The 14836-nt window shown below is 39.7% G+C and overlaps 1 protein-coding gene across 1 annotated transcript in view; it reads left to right on the top strand.

Moving 5' to 3' along the window:
* Positions 1–14541, top strand: part of dpt (dermatopontin) — a 32899-nt gene extending 18358 nt beyond the window's left edge. Inside the window, exons 2-3 of the mRNA XM_048603228.1 lie at positions 8602–8709; positions 12869–14541. Of these exons, the coding sequence (XP_048459185.1) occupies positions 8602–8709; positions 12869–12935 (175 nt within the window). The 3' untranslated portion in view covers positions 12936–14541. The remainder of the gene's footprint in view (positions 1–8601; positions 8710–12868) is intronic.
* The last annotated feature ends 295 nt before the right edge of the window (positions 14542–14836 follow it).

Raw genomic sequence — 14836 nt, 5'->3', positions numbered from 1 at the left:
CCAATGGTATCAATGTGGATTTCACAAGTTTCAAAATCTCCCCTCCCCCTACCGCATCCCAAAACCAGTCCAGCTCGTCCCTGCCTCCCTAACCTGTTCTTCCTCCCACCTATCCCCTCCTCCCACCTCAAGCTGCACCTCCATCTCCTACCGACCAACCTCATCCCGCCCCCTTGACCTGTCCGTCCTCCCTGGACTGACCTATCCCCTTCCTAACTCCCTACCTACACTCACCTTTACTGACTCCATCCCCGCCTCTTCGACCTGTTTGTTTCCTCTCCACCTATCCTCTCCCCTATCCCTCTTCTATCCGCCTCCCACTCTCTCCCTATTTATTTCAAAACCCCCTTCCCCTCCCCCTTTTCTGATGAAGGGTCTAGGCCCGAAACGTCAGCCTCTCTGCTCCTATGATGCTGCTTGGCCTGCTGTGTTCATCCAGCCCTGCACCTTGTTGTCAAGAATAAACTCTCTCCTGCTTTGTGGTTATTTTAAAAAGTGATTGATTTTGTTCCAGAAGCCTATTTGAAAATGTGAACATTGAGAATGAAGACTGCTGTAGGTACTGTGATTTCATCTTCCAGTTTATCTAAACAATATTTTTCTAAGCAATAGACAAGGGGTGGCACAGTGGTTAGCACTGCTGCCTCACAGCACCAAGAACTCCAGCTTGATTCCTGCCTTGGGTGACTGTCTGTATGGAGTTTGCACGTTCTCCCTATGTCTGTGTGGGTTTCCGTCAGGTGCTCTAGTTTCCTCCCACAACCCAAAGAAATGCAGGTTAGGTAGATTGGCCATGCTAAATTGTCTGCAGTGTTCAGGGATGTGCAGGCTAGATCGATTAGCCATGGGAAATGTGGAGTTACAGAGATAGGGCAGGGGAATGCTGTTTGGAGGATTAGTGCAGATTTGATGGGCTGAATGGCCTCTTTCTGCCTGTGTAGGAATTCTACGCTTCTATATCATTTAGTACATGACTCACTATTTATCCTGAGCTTTATATGCTAGGAAACATTGGATGGAATTTTTCCTTCCTCGAGCGAGCAATGATGACAAACATCAGAACACATATCAAAAATTTTAAAATCAGAATCACAAAAGTTATGAGATAATTTTCCAATTTCCCCTTAGGCCTTTAATGCCAATTCTAGGATCTTTCTATTGAGTAGTAACTATCTTATTTCCATATATTTGTATCTCATGAAAGCCCCAATTCAATTTATTTATACGCCACTTCCAGTTCTCCTCTCCTTCACCAAGAAACTAGATGGCGCAAATTCCTGACAGGTAAAACATAGTAGGTACCTCGTGGCTACAGCTTACCAAATGCTTGCCCGAGTCATCACCAACTGCTTCTTCAAAACAAAATTCTTGCATGCTCCATGGTCATCATCCTTCTCAACCCTCATGCAAGTTCACATCAACAACTACCAAACTCACCGCATCATCATTCCCACTCTCTCACCAACTCACAGGCCACTTCAATCAACTGCCATAAGGACTACCCTTCTCTTCACTACTGTATCCACCAAGACCTGCAGGTCCTTGTCTTGTGATGTTCCTCTTCTCCGGGATCATGCCTGAATGTACAGGCATGAGCAGCTCAGTGTCATTCCTGGCTTACAGAAGTTGATGTGGTGTGCAACTGGATGTTAAATATAGTACCACAGACGTGAAAACTGGAAGAGGTGAGCACTTCCACTTCTCAGGGTACACGATTCCCTGAGAAAGGCACCAAACAGCCCAGTTCTATCATTAATGATGGAATTAAATTAAAATAAATTTTAAAACTAATTATTTAATCAATTAGATTTAATCAAAGAGCAGAAGTTTGCATGAGAAAGGTTGCTCCAAGCCATGGGAGACTGGACGCTATGAATCTCACTTGACAAAACACTTTAATTAAAAATGAGAAAATACCATCCATTGTTACCATCAGGAAGGTTAAACTAAAAACTGAACAGTGAAGAATTTTGATGTGACTTTCAATATTATAAGTTTACATATCAGTTGCAATCACTACTCTTTATCAGTTAACTGTACAGTCTGTGCTCTACTACACAAGGTCAGACAGCCTGATCTTTGTTTTAACATTCCCATTTTAAAAACAATCTGCTGGAGCAAAACTTATCCCACTATGGGTCAGTAAGCATTTGTGGAAATGATGAAAGCTGCTCAGTTGATGCACTAACATAGCACCTGTTGAGCAATTTTGGGGCTAATTGGTGATGTTTATGATTTAATCCATTTTGTCAGAATCCCCAAGGGGAAATTGTAAACCAATATTTACTGATCACCACCCAAATGGTTAAATTACTCACAAGATTTTTTTTGTAGCTTTTACTTTCACGTGAATCAGACCTAATACAGATTAAACATGAATTAAGAGGCAAATGATACTTCAGCTAAAAAGGGAAATTTCAATTTAATAATTGATGAAACAACATACATTTGTACAGTATTTTTAAATTCACCCCTTGAAAGCACCTCAAATATTGGAAAACTTCAGTTGTGGGAGCAGCCAATTAGAGAAGGTTACACCCCAACCCAATCTCCACACCTGTATATTTTGAGTGCTGTTCTCCAGGCTATTCACCATGCTTCCCAGGTTTGGGAGTTTGCTAGACAGTTCTTGCATTGCTGCCATCTCTTGTACTTGCAAACAGAAAAAAATTGTCTTCCCATGAGAGATTTATTTATTTTTCTCTAAAGAATCTAGTTTGTTCATCTTTCTGTCTCTGCCTGCTTTCTCTTTTTGTCTGTATCTGCATACTAATTTCCTTCATCTTCCAGGACAAACCCAACCTTCCTGATTGTAGTTCCCTTTTGTGTCTGCAGCTCTTCTTTGTGTCCTTTAATATCACAGCTTTTGATCTTAAATTCCTTCTGGTTGGTACTGCTTCCAGGTCAAGTGTTGCTATGTCACACAAACAGTACTTATTATCCAAAAGAATTGCAAATGATCCCTTTACAATTAATGCAATCTTAAAATCATTTTCAAACAATCTCAAAAACAAATACAGATTTCATTGACATTTTAAAGAAATTACAAATTTTCCACACTGACTAAACTTGAACGAAGGCTGTCACATTGGTACAATCTGAAGAATCAAGCATTCCTTTTCTTGTTGACACCTGTAGGGTCTCTAATAATGTATAATAAGCTCTCATTTTCTTTAGGTAAAGTCCTCAGCAAATTTCCAGAATAAATGTTGACAGAGTGTTAATAATGCCTTGATAAAGTATCCCACAAAGTGACTGATATGCATCAAAAGGTCTCTTCAAATTCTAGGTAGACAGGGTAACTTCACTGTCAACCAAAGCTCAGCTGGTATCACTCTCGCATATGTAAAGAAGACTGTGGGTTTGAGTCTCACCCTAGGACTTAAGCACAAGAATTAAGGCTGAGGCTCTGTGCATTACTAATGGAGTACTTCACTTTTCGATGTGGAGCATTTTGGATAAGATGCTAAAGTGATAGCTCATCTGCCTTCTCAGGAGGTTGTAAAATATCTTGTAATATTACTTCTTCCATCCCCAGGGAGTTTGAGCCAATATTTATCTCTTAATCAGATTTTGTGGTCATTGTCACATTGTTGTTTGTGTGAGCAAATTGGTTTCCTCATTTCTTATATTACAACAGTGATCACACTTCAAAAGTACTTCACTGTTTGTAAAGTGCTTTGAAATGTCCTATGGTCATGAAAATTGTGATATAAGTGCAAGTCTTTTGTTCACTATTACTAATTGAACAGTGTAAAACTACACATGGCTTTATATAGCACTTATAATCCTCACCAATAACTATCTGCTTTACAGCTGGTCAAAATTAGGAGAGGTTGTTAGTTGCAAATTCAACAATGGTGACCTGATTAAAGATGGGCTGCTATAGTTCAAAATCCCACCTTGGGCCAAGTTGGGCTTTTTAGTGTATAAACTATCCAAATCCACAGCGTAGCAAGCTAAATAAATTCTAGTTTCAGTTCCAAGTCTATGAAAATTAGGTCAAGCTTCTAGGCTTGAAACAATTCAATAACATTTGATACCTTAACCCAATTCTGAAGAATGAGCAATCACTTATTTGGATGAATATTGATGAACTGCCATGTGATAAGCCAAACAAAATGCTGCGTTTACGGAAATCTGTGAGGTGTAGTTCCAGTGGAGATTCTATGAGCCAACCCATTTGAGCCCTCCAGTACTGACTCCACAGAAACTTTTCAGAGTCAGTTTGTGGGCGTTCATCTGCTCAGTGTCTGTCACCTTGATGGACCTGGAGGAGTTGTGACTCAATCTGCCACCTGACCATACTATGAAACATTATTTGTTAGCTGAAGCCATACTTCAAAACTTTACCTGAGACAGGTGGGCTGGGTGTTAGTGGAGAGGGGTCTTTCTTTTCAATCTTTTGAGTTTACAGGGATTCCATGCCACTTCTCCAACTGAATGACCCATCATTCTGGGCCAGGGGACCTGGATTCAAGACTCACCTTTTCCAGACATGTGTCTGAACATGGTTGATGCAAAAACATACAACTTACCTGAACACGCTAATTAGAAAGCCAGTCTTCAGTCAAATGATGCATCCATTGATGTTTGAATGATCAAAACAAGTTGGCTGATTGAACAAAATTACTGGCAATACCCCTTTAAAGGGGTGCTATAATGAAATCAAATAGTCAAAGGAAACAACTAATTTGAATTAAAATTCATTGTGAGATGAGATAATACATCCCAGCCTTTGCAGTGGGAGGTGGCCAAACATTGGTATCATTTGGCAATATCTGCACAGTAAGCTGCCACTTATATAATGTAAAACAAATCATTATCAAATCCGTAGTCAAAATCTTGAAGTGTGTATATGCATTGTAAAAAAGAAAAACATCACTGAGTGACTTTATGTTAGGAATATGCCATTTGACTGTTTTTAAATCACTTTGTAATCAGCATTCCGCCAATTTTATTTCTTCCTGCTCTGACCTCCCAGGTTGGTGCATGGCAGTGACTTCCAGAATCGGATGTCAATCTTACAATCTGTGTTGACACATTGATCACTGTACAGGGATTGTCAGAGTGCATGCACAGCCACACAACTCAGAGAGAACATTAATTGGAATATCTAAATAATTATTTAGATTGTCATTTAAAAAAAAATTCATGCAATGTGGGCATCACTGGCTGGGCCAGCATTCACTGCACATCCATAATTGCGCTGGCCAAGGTGGATGTGATCTGTCTCCTTGAACCGCTGTAGTCCATGGAATATAGGACAGTGGTGTTAGTAAGGGAGTTCCACTGATATAGCTCCATGTTAGGATGGTGTGTGTCCTGAAGGGGAACTTGCAGGTGGTGATGTTCATGTACATGTGCCGCCCTTGTCCTTTAGGTGGCCTAAAGGTTATGGGTTTGCAAGATTCCATCAAAGATGACAAGCTGATGGAGTGCATCTTTTAGATGGTGCACACTGCTGCCACTATGCATCAGTGGTGAAGGGAGTGGATTTGGTGCAAATCAATGAAATGGTTTGTTCTGAACGGTATCAAGGTTCTTGAGTGTTGCTGGTCTTTGCTTAGCACTTGTGTTGTGCGAATAATACTGACACCACCCCTTGACATTCAATGGCATTACCATCATTGAATCCCCCACTATCAACATCCTGGGGGTCACTTTGACCAGAAACTCAGCTGGACTTGCAACATAAACACAGTGGCTATAAGAACAGGTCAGAGGCTAGGAATACTGCGGCAAGTAACTCCTCAAAGCCTGTCCACCGTCTACAAGACACAAGTCAGGAGCATGATGGAATATTCCCCAGTTGCCTGGATGGGGGCAGGTCCAACAACACTCAAGAAACTTGACACTATACAGGACAAAGCAGCTCTCTTGATAGGCACCATATCCACAAGCATCCACTCCCTCTACGGCCGATTATCAGTAGCAGCAGAGTGGACTATTTACAAGGTCTACTGAAGAAATTCACCAAAGACAGCACCTTCCAAACCCATGACTATTTCCATCTAGAAGGACAAGCAGATAACAAGGAACACCACCATCTGCAATTTTTCTCCAAGCCACTCACCATGCTGACTTAGAAATATATTGCCATTCCTTCACTGTCACTGGGGATTTCTGGAGGCAGACAACCTCTCAGCACTTCTGAATGAAGATGGATACAAATGCTTCAGTCTCACCTTTTGCTGAGCTCTCCCATTGTCGAGGATAGGGATATTTGTGGAACCTTCTCCTCAAATGAGTTGCTTAATTATCCAATATCATCTATGACTGGATTTGGCAGGACTGCAAAGCTTAGATCTGATCCACTGATTTGGAATTGCTGTCAATTGCATGGTGTTTATGGTTTGGCATGATTTGCCATAGAAGCAGTCCTGATCTGTGGCTTCAAGAGGTTGATGGTTGACACTTCACTTTTACGTGTACCTGATGCTGCGTCTGGCATGGCCTCCTACACTCTTTATTGAACTAGGGCTGATCCCCTGGCTAGATGGTAATTGTACAGTGAGGGATATGCCAGGTCATGTAATTGCAGATTGTGCTTCAAACACAATTGTGCTGCTGCTGATGGACCCAGTCCCTCTGAGTTTTTTTTCTGAGCTATTCATCCTATTGAAAGTTTGTTGCATTTAGCATGGTGGTAGTGCTACACAATATGATGGAGGATATCCTCAAAGTGAGGATGGGACTTTGTTTCCACAAGGGCTCTGTAGGGACCAGTCCTACTGATGCTGTCGTAGACAGATGCATCAGTGACTGGTAGACTGACAATGATAGGACAATGTCAAGGATTATCCCTCTTGTTACTTGCCACAGGCACAGTCTAGCAGCAATATCCTTTAGTACTCATCCAGCTTGCTCAGTAGCGGTGCTGTGAAGCCACTCTTGGTGATGAACATTAAAGCACATTACTCAGAGTACATTCTGTGACCATGCCAACCTTAGTGCTTCCATCAAGTGGTATTTATCAGCCAAGGCAAGGAAGCAGATAGTAATTTTGCAGGTTTCCTTGCCCATGTTTGACTTGCTGTCCGAGACTTCATGGGATCGGGAATCAATGTTGAGGACTCCTTGGGCAACAGCTTCCCAACTGTCACTGTTCTGCCACCCCTAGTGGGTTTGTCCCGTTCTTGAGTGATTGTGGTGTCTGGGACATTGTAAGGTATGATTCCATGAGTATGACTATGTCAGGCTGTGGCATGACTTGTCTGGGATGGTGGGGGTGAGCAGTTCTCCCAATTTTGGCAGTAGCTCCTAAACTTTGGTAAAAGAAAATTTTGCAGGATTGAAAGGGCTGTGTTTTGCTGTTATAATTTCTGTTGCCTGGGTCAATGCCAGGTGATCTTTCTGGTTTCATTCCATTTTTTGACCTTGTAACAGTTTTGATAAACTGGATGGCTTGCTGCATCATTTCAGAAGGAAGTTAAGAGTTACATTATTGTGAGTTGGGAGTACCATGGAGGTCATTAGGACAGCAGATGTTCCCAAAAGCCATTTGTGAGCCACATATTTCTATGCTGATTGACAATGGTCACATGGTCACCATTAGGCTAATTTTTAATTCCAGATTCTTTACTGAACTCAAGTTTCATCATCTGCCGTGGTAGGACTCAAACCCATATCCTGCAACATTAGCGTGGGCCTTTGGACTATGAGTCTATTGATATTACCACAACTCCACCACCTCCCTGAATGTCTTCAAATCCCACTTAATGATTACTCTCCATATAGGGAGACAATTCATATTGTTAAAACAAAACATACAAATAAGCACAACTGATTACCATTTTATACACCTTTTCTACACTAAAATCAAAGATTGTTTTCAGTTATAGAAGTTTGCAAGTGTCTTCAGATGGACAAAATTAAGATCATTATATTTATGCAAAACATCTCAAGAAAACAGAAGGCTGAATATAACTACACATCTGAAATATCCTTTATTATGATTGGTATCACATTGACCAGATTTTAAAAAAATTCTTAGTGGTGAGATGATCTAGAAACTATGCTAAAACTTCACTTTGTAGCTAAGATACAGGAGAAAGCCAATTTCCTCGCTGAGAACATGTTTACATTTGATTATCTTGCCAGTCTGAATCATGTTTTGCTGCTAATCTAAGGCTTCTGTTTTGCTTTGTTCGATTCTCCCAAAGAGCATCCATTTGCTTGTCTTTTCTTTTCCAACTATGAACTATCTCAATCTCCATATCTCTAAAATTTCTACAAACACCCATAAACCTCCAAGATATTTGTCATATTCTAATTCTGGCCTCTTGTGCATTCCAAATCATATTTGCTTCATTACTGGTAGTTGTGCCTTAAATTGCCTAAGCACTAAGCTCTGAATTTTGCACCCTATACCTCTCCGCCTCTTTACTTTGTTTGCCTCCTTTAAGACATATCTTAAAATCTACTTCTTTGACTAAAGATTTTGTCATCAGACCTATTATTTCCTTTTGCGGCTCAATGTCATATTTTGTTTTGTAATACTCCTACAGAGTGCCTTTGGATGTTTCATTCTGTCAAATTTGTAATTATAAGTTGTTGATGCTGTTGTTGGATTAACCATTTTCTTTGTATGCTTTGAAGGTTGACTACTGATTATCCTGAACAATATGAAGAAGAGGGACATTTGGTGATTCAGAATTATGGGTATTTCATCAGAGGGGCAGGCACCACCTTCAGTGGTTTCCATAGGTTGGTATTGCAAGATATTTCCATAGTGTACTCCTGATTGATTGATAAAAACTCTGGAGAAACAGGAGAAATTATTTTGTTTCTGTAGACCTTATACCTGTGGAGTTTCAACCCTCATGTGTTCATTTTCTAGTCAATGCTGAATCAGCTGATTTCACTCATGGCACCAGGAGTGCTACAAATGTTCAATATTTTGTCAGCTATTAAAAGGAGAAATCAGTCAAGCTTCATGACCTTGATCACTATCTAACAATAAGAAAATAAGCATGAGTGAAGGTTGGGAGAGGGCCTGATCAAGCTCTGTCATATTTCCCCATAACAAAATAAGCAATTGACATTCATGGTCTGGGTTCATACATGATGCAGCGACAGTAACCTTGTCAAAGTAATTAATTTTGTATGCTGTGGAACCATACCCCAGGATGAATACTTGAAGCAGATGCTACTTTCAGACAATGGAGTAAAATGGATAGTATTGTATCAACTGCCCATGATACACAGCTCCTAATGTTTCATCCCATTGGCTTCAATGAAACTGAATATCCAGCACTGTGTACAACAGCAGCTAATTCAGTATCACCCATTCTGTACAACTGGCCAAGATGAATGTCTTTCCTCCCACCCTCTGAAGAGCCAAGGAGAAATTGGAAGAAAAAACTATTAGGCCACAAAAATACACTCCACAATGCCATTGGTGCTGGAAGTAGAAGCTCTGATGCTCTGATGCTGAAAATTGGCCATAACATGCTGCTGGCTATTTGAAGTGCCTTCCTTATGGTACCCCATGTCAGGTATGATGCTGTGTATGCACTGGAGGTTTTTGATGTAGCACAGTTGTTCTGGCTGATTTGATGAATGCATTTCAAATGTGGACCCACAACTTCAATGAATGTTGCACTAATCACTTACAACTCAACACGCATGAGGGACCCTGCCTCTCTCACTGTCCCGATTTAAACAGACAGTCATCAACCTTGCAGGTGAGGTGTTTTTGACTTACTTCTGCAATCATAAAATTGGTGGACATACTGTGGAGTGTTTTTGGAAGTGTGATGAATTATTGGATATGGCAGGGTGTGTTGCTGCATAGAGGAAGGACAGAGGAAGATTTGACATCTTGTCCATACGAAGGCTGCAAAAAGTATATGGGCTATGCTTGCATTGCCTGTAAGTCTGTAATAATGATAGGTAACTGGAGCAGAGGCTGCAGAGACAGAAAACTCTACTCAAAGGGAGGAGGAGGTCTCTCTACAGAGATCCCTGACCAATATGGGCTTTCCCAGACCACATTCCCACTTCAGCCAGAGATACCTGAGATTTGCAATGGAAGTAGCTGCAGAATTGTATGACAAAGAGAGAGAGATGCACACACAGAGCAATCAAGCATGAGAACTGACATAAACACGCAGAGTGAATGAGCAAGCAAGCAAGAGAAAGAGCATGAGAAAGACACACGCAGACATATACATACAGTGAGCAGGAGAGAGTGTGAGATATACACACATACACAGAGCGAGCGAGTGTGACAGTGTGAGAGAGTAATACACACAGAAGGAGCAATGAGAGAGGAAAAAAGGCATGCGCAAAGCAAGTGAGAAAGAATGATGCACACCCACACATGCATGCACGCATGTACACACAGAGCAACTGATAGATGCACACATAGAGTGAGCAAACAATTGAGAGAGAAAGAGAGACTGTATGAGAGAGACACACAAATACATACAGTATAGAGAGCATGACAGCAGAAGAGGCACACACAAAGCGAGCATGAGACAGAGACGAACACAGAGTGAACAAGACACTCCAGAAATGATGCCCCCCAGAAAATCTTCAGGCCATTTGGGAGAGAAGAGATGTATCATTTCCAAGGAATTAAAACAGAAGTCATCCCAACTGACTAAGGCAGCCTGAACTGAGATTATTGTAGATGTGAGTTCTCTGGATGGCACAAGAGAACCCGGGTCCAATACTGCAAGAGCATGAATTATCTGCTGCACTCTGCTAGGGCAAGTGTTCTGTGTTTGCTCAATGCCAATTCTCCCTTATAACTACATGAAAAATCGGAATTCTGTCGCTGAGAGGAATTTTGTCATACACAAGATAAGGTGCCAGGCATCTCCATCAGATGTTACTTGAGCAATAAATTGATCTCAGTGAACTAGAGCTACCAAATTTGCATTCTTACACCACAGTGCTACTGCCTCTCACACATCTGCTAGGCTTTACTATTACAACATAATTGGACCTACAACACACAACAGCTCATGTACCAACAGGTCACTGATGTTACTTTTCACCTTGGAGAACGGACACACTTGTTACATTTTCAGCAAAGGATTGCATAGGACAAGGATGCAACCACAAATCATAACTTCTGTCTGAACACTGTAGAGATATCTTAGTCACACACATCAATGAGGAGCTTCACTGCCCTCCATATACTCCTAACTGTTTAATGAAATGAAAGCACCATTCACCCAGAACCCTTAACTCGTCAGATCCATTTACTACAAGTCTTCTTAATTGAAATGCAAAAACAGATATTCACAGCTGTGGAGACTTATACATCAATCTTAGCTCATGCACCCACACAAATGCAAATTCTTTGCAAATTTTGCCATTTGGTCACAGTCACCTCCTATTCCTCAACCTGACAGGCAACTCCCTGGTAACCTAGTCAGGAACAAGCCACTTTTCTCACCTGCTGTACGGACAGGTAATTGGAGAGATAGCAAGTTGAGGCCCTTAAGTGGCCAGTAAACGACTGCTTACAACTTTTAATTGCCATTGAATCAAGAAAATCTGCAATAGAACTTTACACACAGCACTTAATTGAAAAGATGGCAAGACTCTCCTAGGCAGCCTTGCCTAATTATTTCTGCTCCTTGTGTGATGATAATATGGCTTTAAGAGGTGTATTTTATCCTTTTTTTAATAAAGAGAGGTTGAGACAGGGGTCTGCTTAAAGCCAATAAAGTCAACAGCTTGTGAGACCTTGGGTTTTTTAAAAAGTATTGGAACAATAGAAGCAACCTGAATGCGTGTGGTCAAGATCCCACAGAACCAGGATTTTTAGTTTTAGCTTTCTGTAGTTGGGGTGGTGAAGCTGGATGTAGAAGCTCTTATTCCTCTCTCTGTTACAGCTAAAAGCTGGGGTTCTCCTCCTGCTGCTAGAATTGCATGTCAGACAATCTGTTTTACTAAATTAGTCTTTGCCAAAGGTGTGTTTATTGGATATCACTATATTGGAACCGTTAATTAGTAGTAGTTAATATATATAATTTTGTTAAGCATTTCAATAGAATTATAGTTAAGCCAATTCTTTTATTTTTATTTTGTCTGTATTTTAACTGCAGCAAAATAATAAAATGTGTTTTGCTTAAAGTCGAGTAGTTTCACCAATCAATTTGCATCTGGAATGCAACCCCTTACACTTACCTTTAAAATAAGAAAAAGATATAGCCTAGGCTATCTTCTTAATATATTTTGAGGGGGTTTGGTCTGGTCCATAACACCTCCTTCGTCACCTACAGAGAGGGTAAACACGTGCTCAGGATCTTTGACTTATTTGTTCCTCTCTATAAGGGATTATATAGTAGAATAATAAACCTCACTTTCTTCTCCAGTTAACTCACCATAAACTAAGAACTCAGCTTTCTACTTTGGATACACTTGTACTGCATTGCTGTTTACCCTATAGACCATTTGGGGGCAAACACAATTCATTTAAGATACTGGACCCATTATAACCTGCTAAATAAGCGTTAAAATTGCGACCTCCAGGCTGAGACTGCAATAGCCTCACAGTTTCTTGTAAACAATTTCTGTGTACCTACCAAATTAGTTGATAGGCTTGATATTAGTATGCACAGCATGTATGTGTTTTACCTCTTTAATACATTCCATTAGTTGCTGAGTTTTCAGTTCTGCACTGAGCAGGTTCATCTTCAGTTTTCAGTGCTCTATACGGCTGAAGGCAAATTCATAACAAATCTAGTATTCAGTGTGTGGAAAGAGCAAAGGGGATGAATTAATCCTGAATTATTAATTGCCTACATATTGATGTTAGTCAATATTTTGCATATATACTTCCTCTTCATAAACGTTCTTTTCCTTCAATAAATTCTATTTATTTGCTATTTACTTTTAATTTCAGGGACCGTCAGTGGAAATATGTAATCTGCAGGATGACAGATTTTGACTGTGATTATGATAACCTGTAGGAATCATAAATTGAATGCTTAAAACCAACTCCAAAACAAAGATTTATTTACCTGCAATGTCTCTGTTAAAAAAAATCATTTTGCTCTGCAAACTATACATAGTTTATTTAAAATATGAGGTGCAGAATGTATGAGTAGAACCATCGTAAAATAAAATAATTTTTGGTATGAACAAGGTTGGGATGTGATCGTTGTTAGAACATGACGATCTTTAACTGGAAAATACATGGGAGATCTTTTCCTTTGTGCATACGATTGAAGAGTGCAATGAATATTGGAGAATCCGGGAGGTTAGAATACATATCTGAAAAGGACTTCATGCAATTCTCCTCTGTCAGCGTAATTGGAAGAAAATTGGGCAGGTTGTTGTACAAAACACGCACTCTAAGCCACCCAAGTTTCTGATATTCATTGTAGCAAGACAATACATTGCAGTTAGGTGAACTCAGAAAGATCTCGCCTCTTACCAAGATCTACTATTTTATTGGCTTGAGAGTCAAAGTTTGTTTTGCTTAATAAGCCTTTGTGGTTATTATCTTCTAATTGAAACCAAACTTTATCATGTAAATAAACTGTCTGCATGAAAACATACAATTAATGGTATTGAACTGCAAACAAGTGTAATCTGTTCAATATGTTATCATATTAGATTTTGAACAATGTTATGTACATTTTAAAGATTTCATATTTTCTGAGAAAAAGCTTATGGAAACTTGATCATTCCTCCTTGGTAACACAAGGATAAATCAAATCAAATTCAAATACACATCTACAATAGTTAACCTTGGCCTTGAACACTCAGCCTTGATAAGGATGCATGAAGACTGCATAGTTTACATTGTCCAAAAATAATCTCACTGAAAACTGCTTTTGCTTATAGCCAGGCTTTGGAGTAGACCGTGACAGTCTACTTCCTTGCCGAATCAAAAATCTTCCCTTTCAATTGAACAGTCCAACCATTTGGTGCAGGAAGCCAGGACCAAGTGCCACAAGTAAACCCCAGATGATGGCACAAAATCCAAATCTCTTTACGAGCGATCTGTGAGATCTGTAATGAACACAATAAACCTTTGCATAGAATTTCTCTCCGGTGATTTTAAGGACAGTTAACCGGAAAAATTGAATTAATCGCTGTAACAATATAATGGGCAAAATAAATTTCTACAAGATCATTATCCTAATTTCATTGTTGCACAATATCATCCAAAGTTATTATAGGAATGGAAAATATCCAGCTTTTAATGTGGAAAGAATTACATTATTATTGTGCTTTGGCGTGGGTATACTTCGGGACAGCCTTGCTGCCCTTCAGCCTGCAGGGGAAGTTGATGAGAAATTCAACGCCAATAGAGTTCTAATTCTGACCTTTTAGAATTCCCAACATGATGCTAACAATTATGCCACATGTCTTCCCTCAATTATATGCAGCCTCCAGTAAAAGCAAATATATATAGTAGTTATTCATCTAGTATTTCCATTTAAGTGAATGTTTAAATGAATGAGAAGATTACAACTTTGTTAAAGCCTATTTTTGGCTGTAGTTCATATATATTCTATAGTTCCTGAAGTTGGCTTGGTTTTGCTTAATTAAACAAAATTGAAGGTATTTGTGTCTTTGTGTACACTCATTCTTTTCTCAGTCAAAGACCGTTAATTTTGATAGGTTATTCAAGGTCTCATGATGACCCATTCATTGTTGACTATGCATTCATTACTGGGGTGGGTTCTGAAATAAATAGTTACCAAGTAATTACATTCATCTGCTTGAATAGACAACAAGTCGCCAACCATTTATGAAACAGTTATTTGATCAAATTAAATATCTTCTTGTTTTTCTCTTAATATAATGAGCATTACAATTACACAATACATTGCCATCAAATGATACCACCCTTATTTCA

Source organism: Rhincodon typus, chromosome 11, assembly GCF_021869965.1.
Source record: "Rhincodon typus isolate 14 chromosome 11, sRhiTyp1.1, whole genome shotgun sequence".
Taxonomy (NCBI): Eukaryota; Metazoa; Chordata; class Chondrichthyes; order Orectolobiformes; family Rhincodontidae; genus Rhincodon; species Rhincodon typus.
The sequence above is the reverse complement of the archived record's forward strand: the minus strand, read 5'-3'. Positions and strand labels throughout refer to the sequence as shown.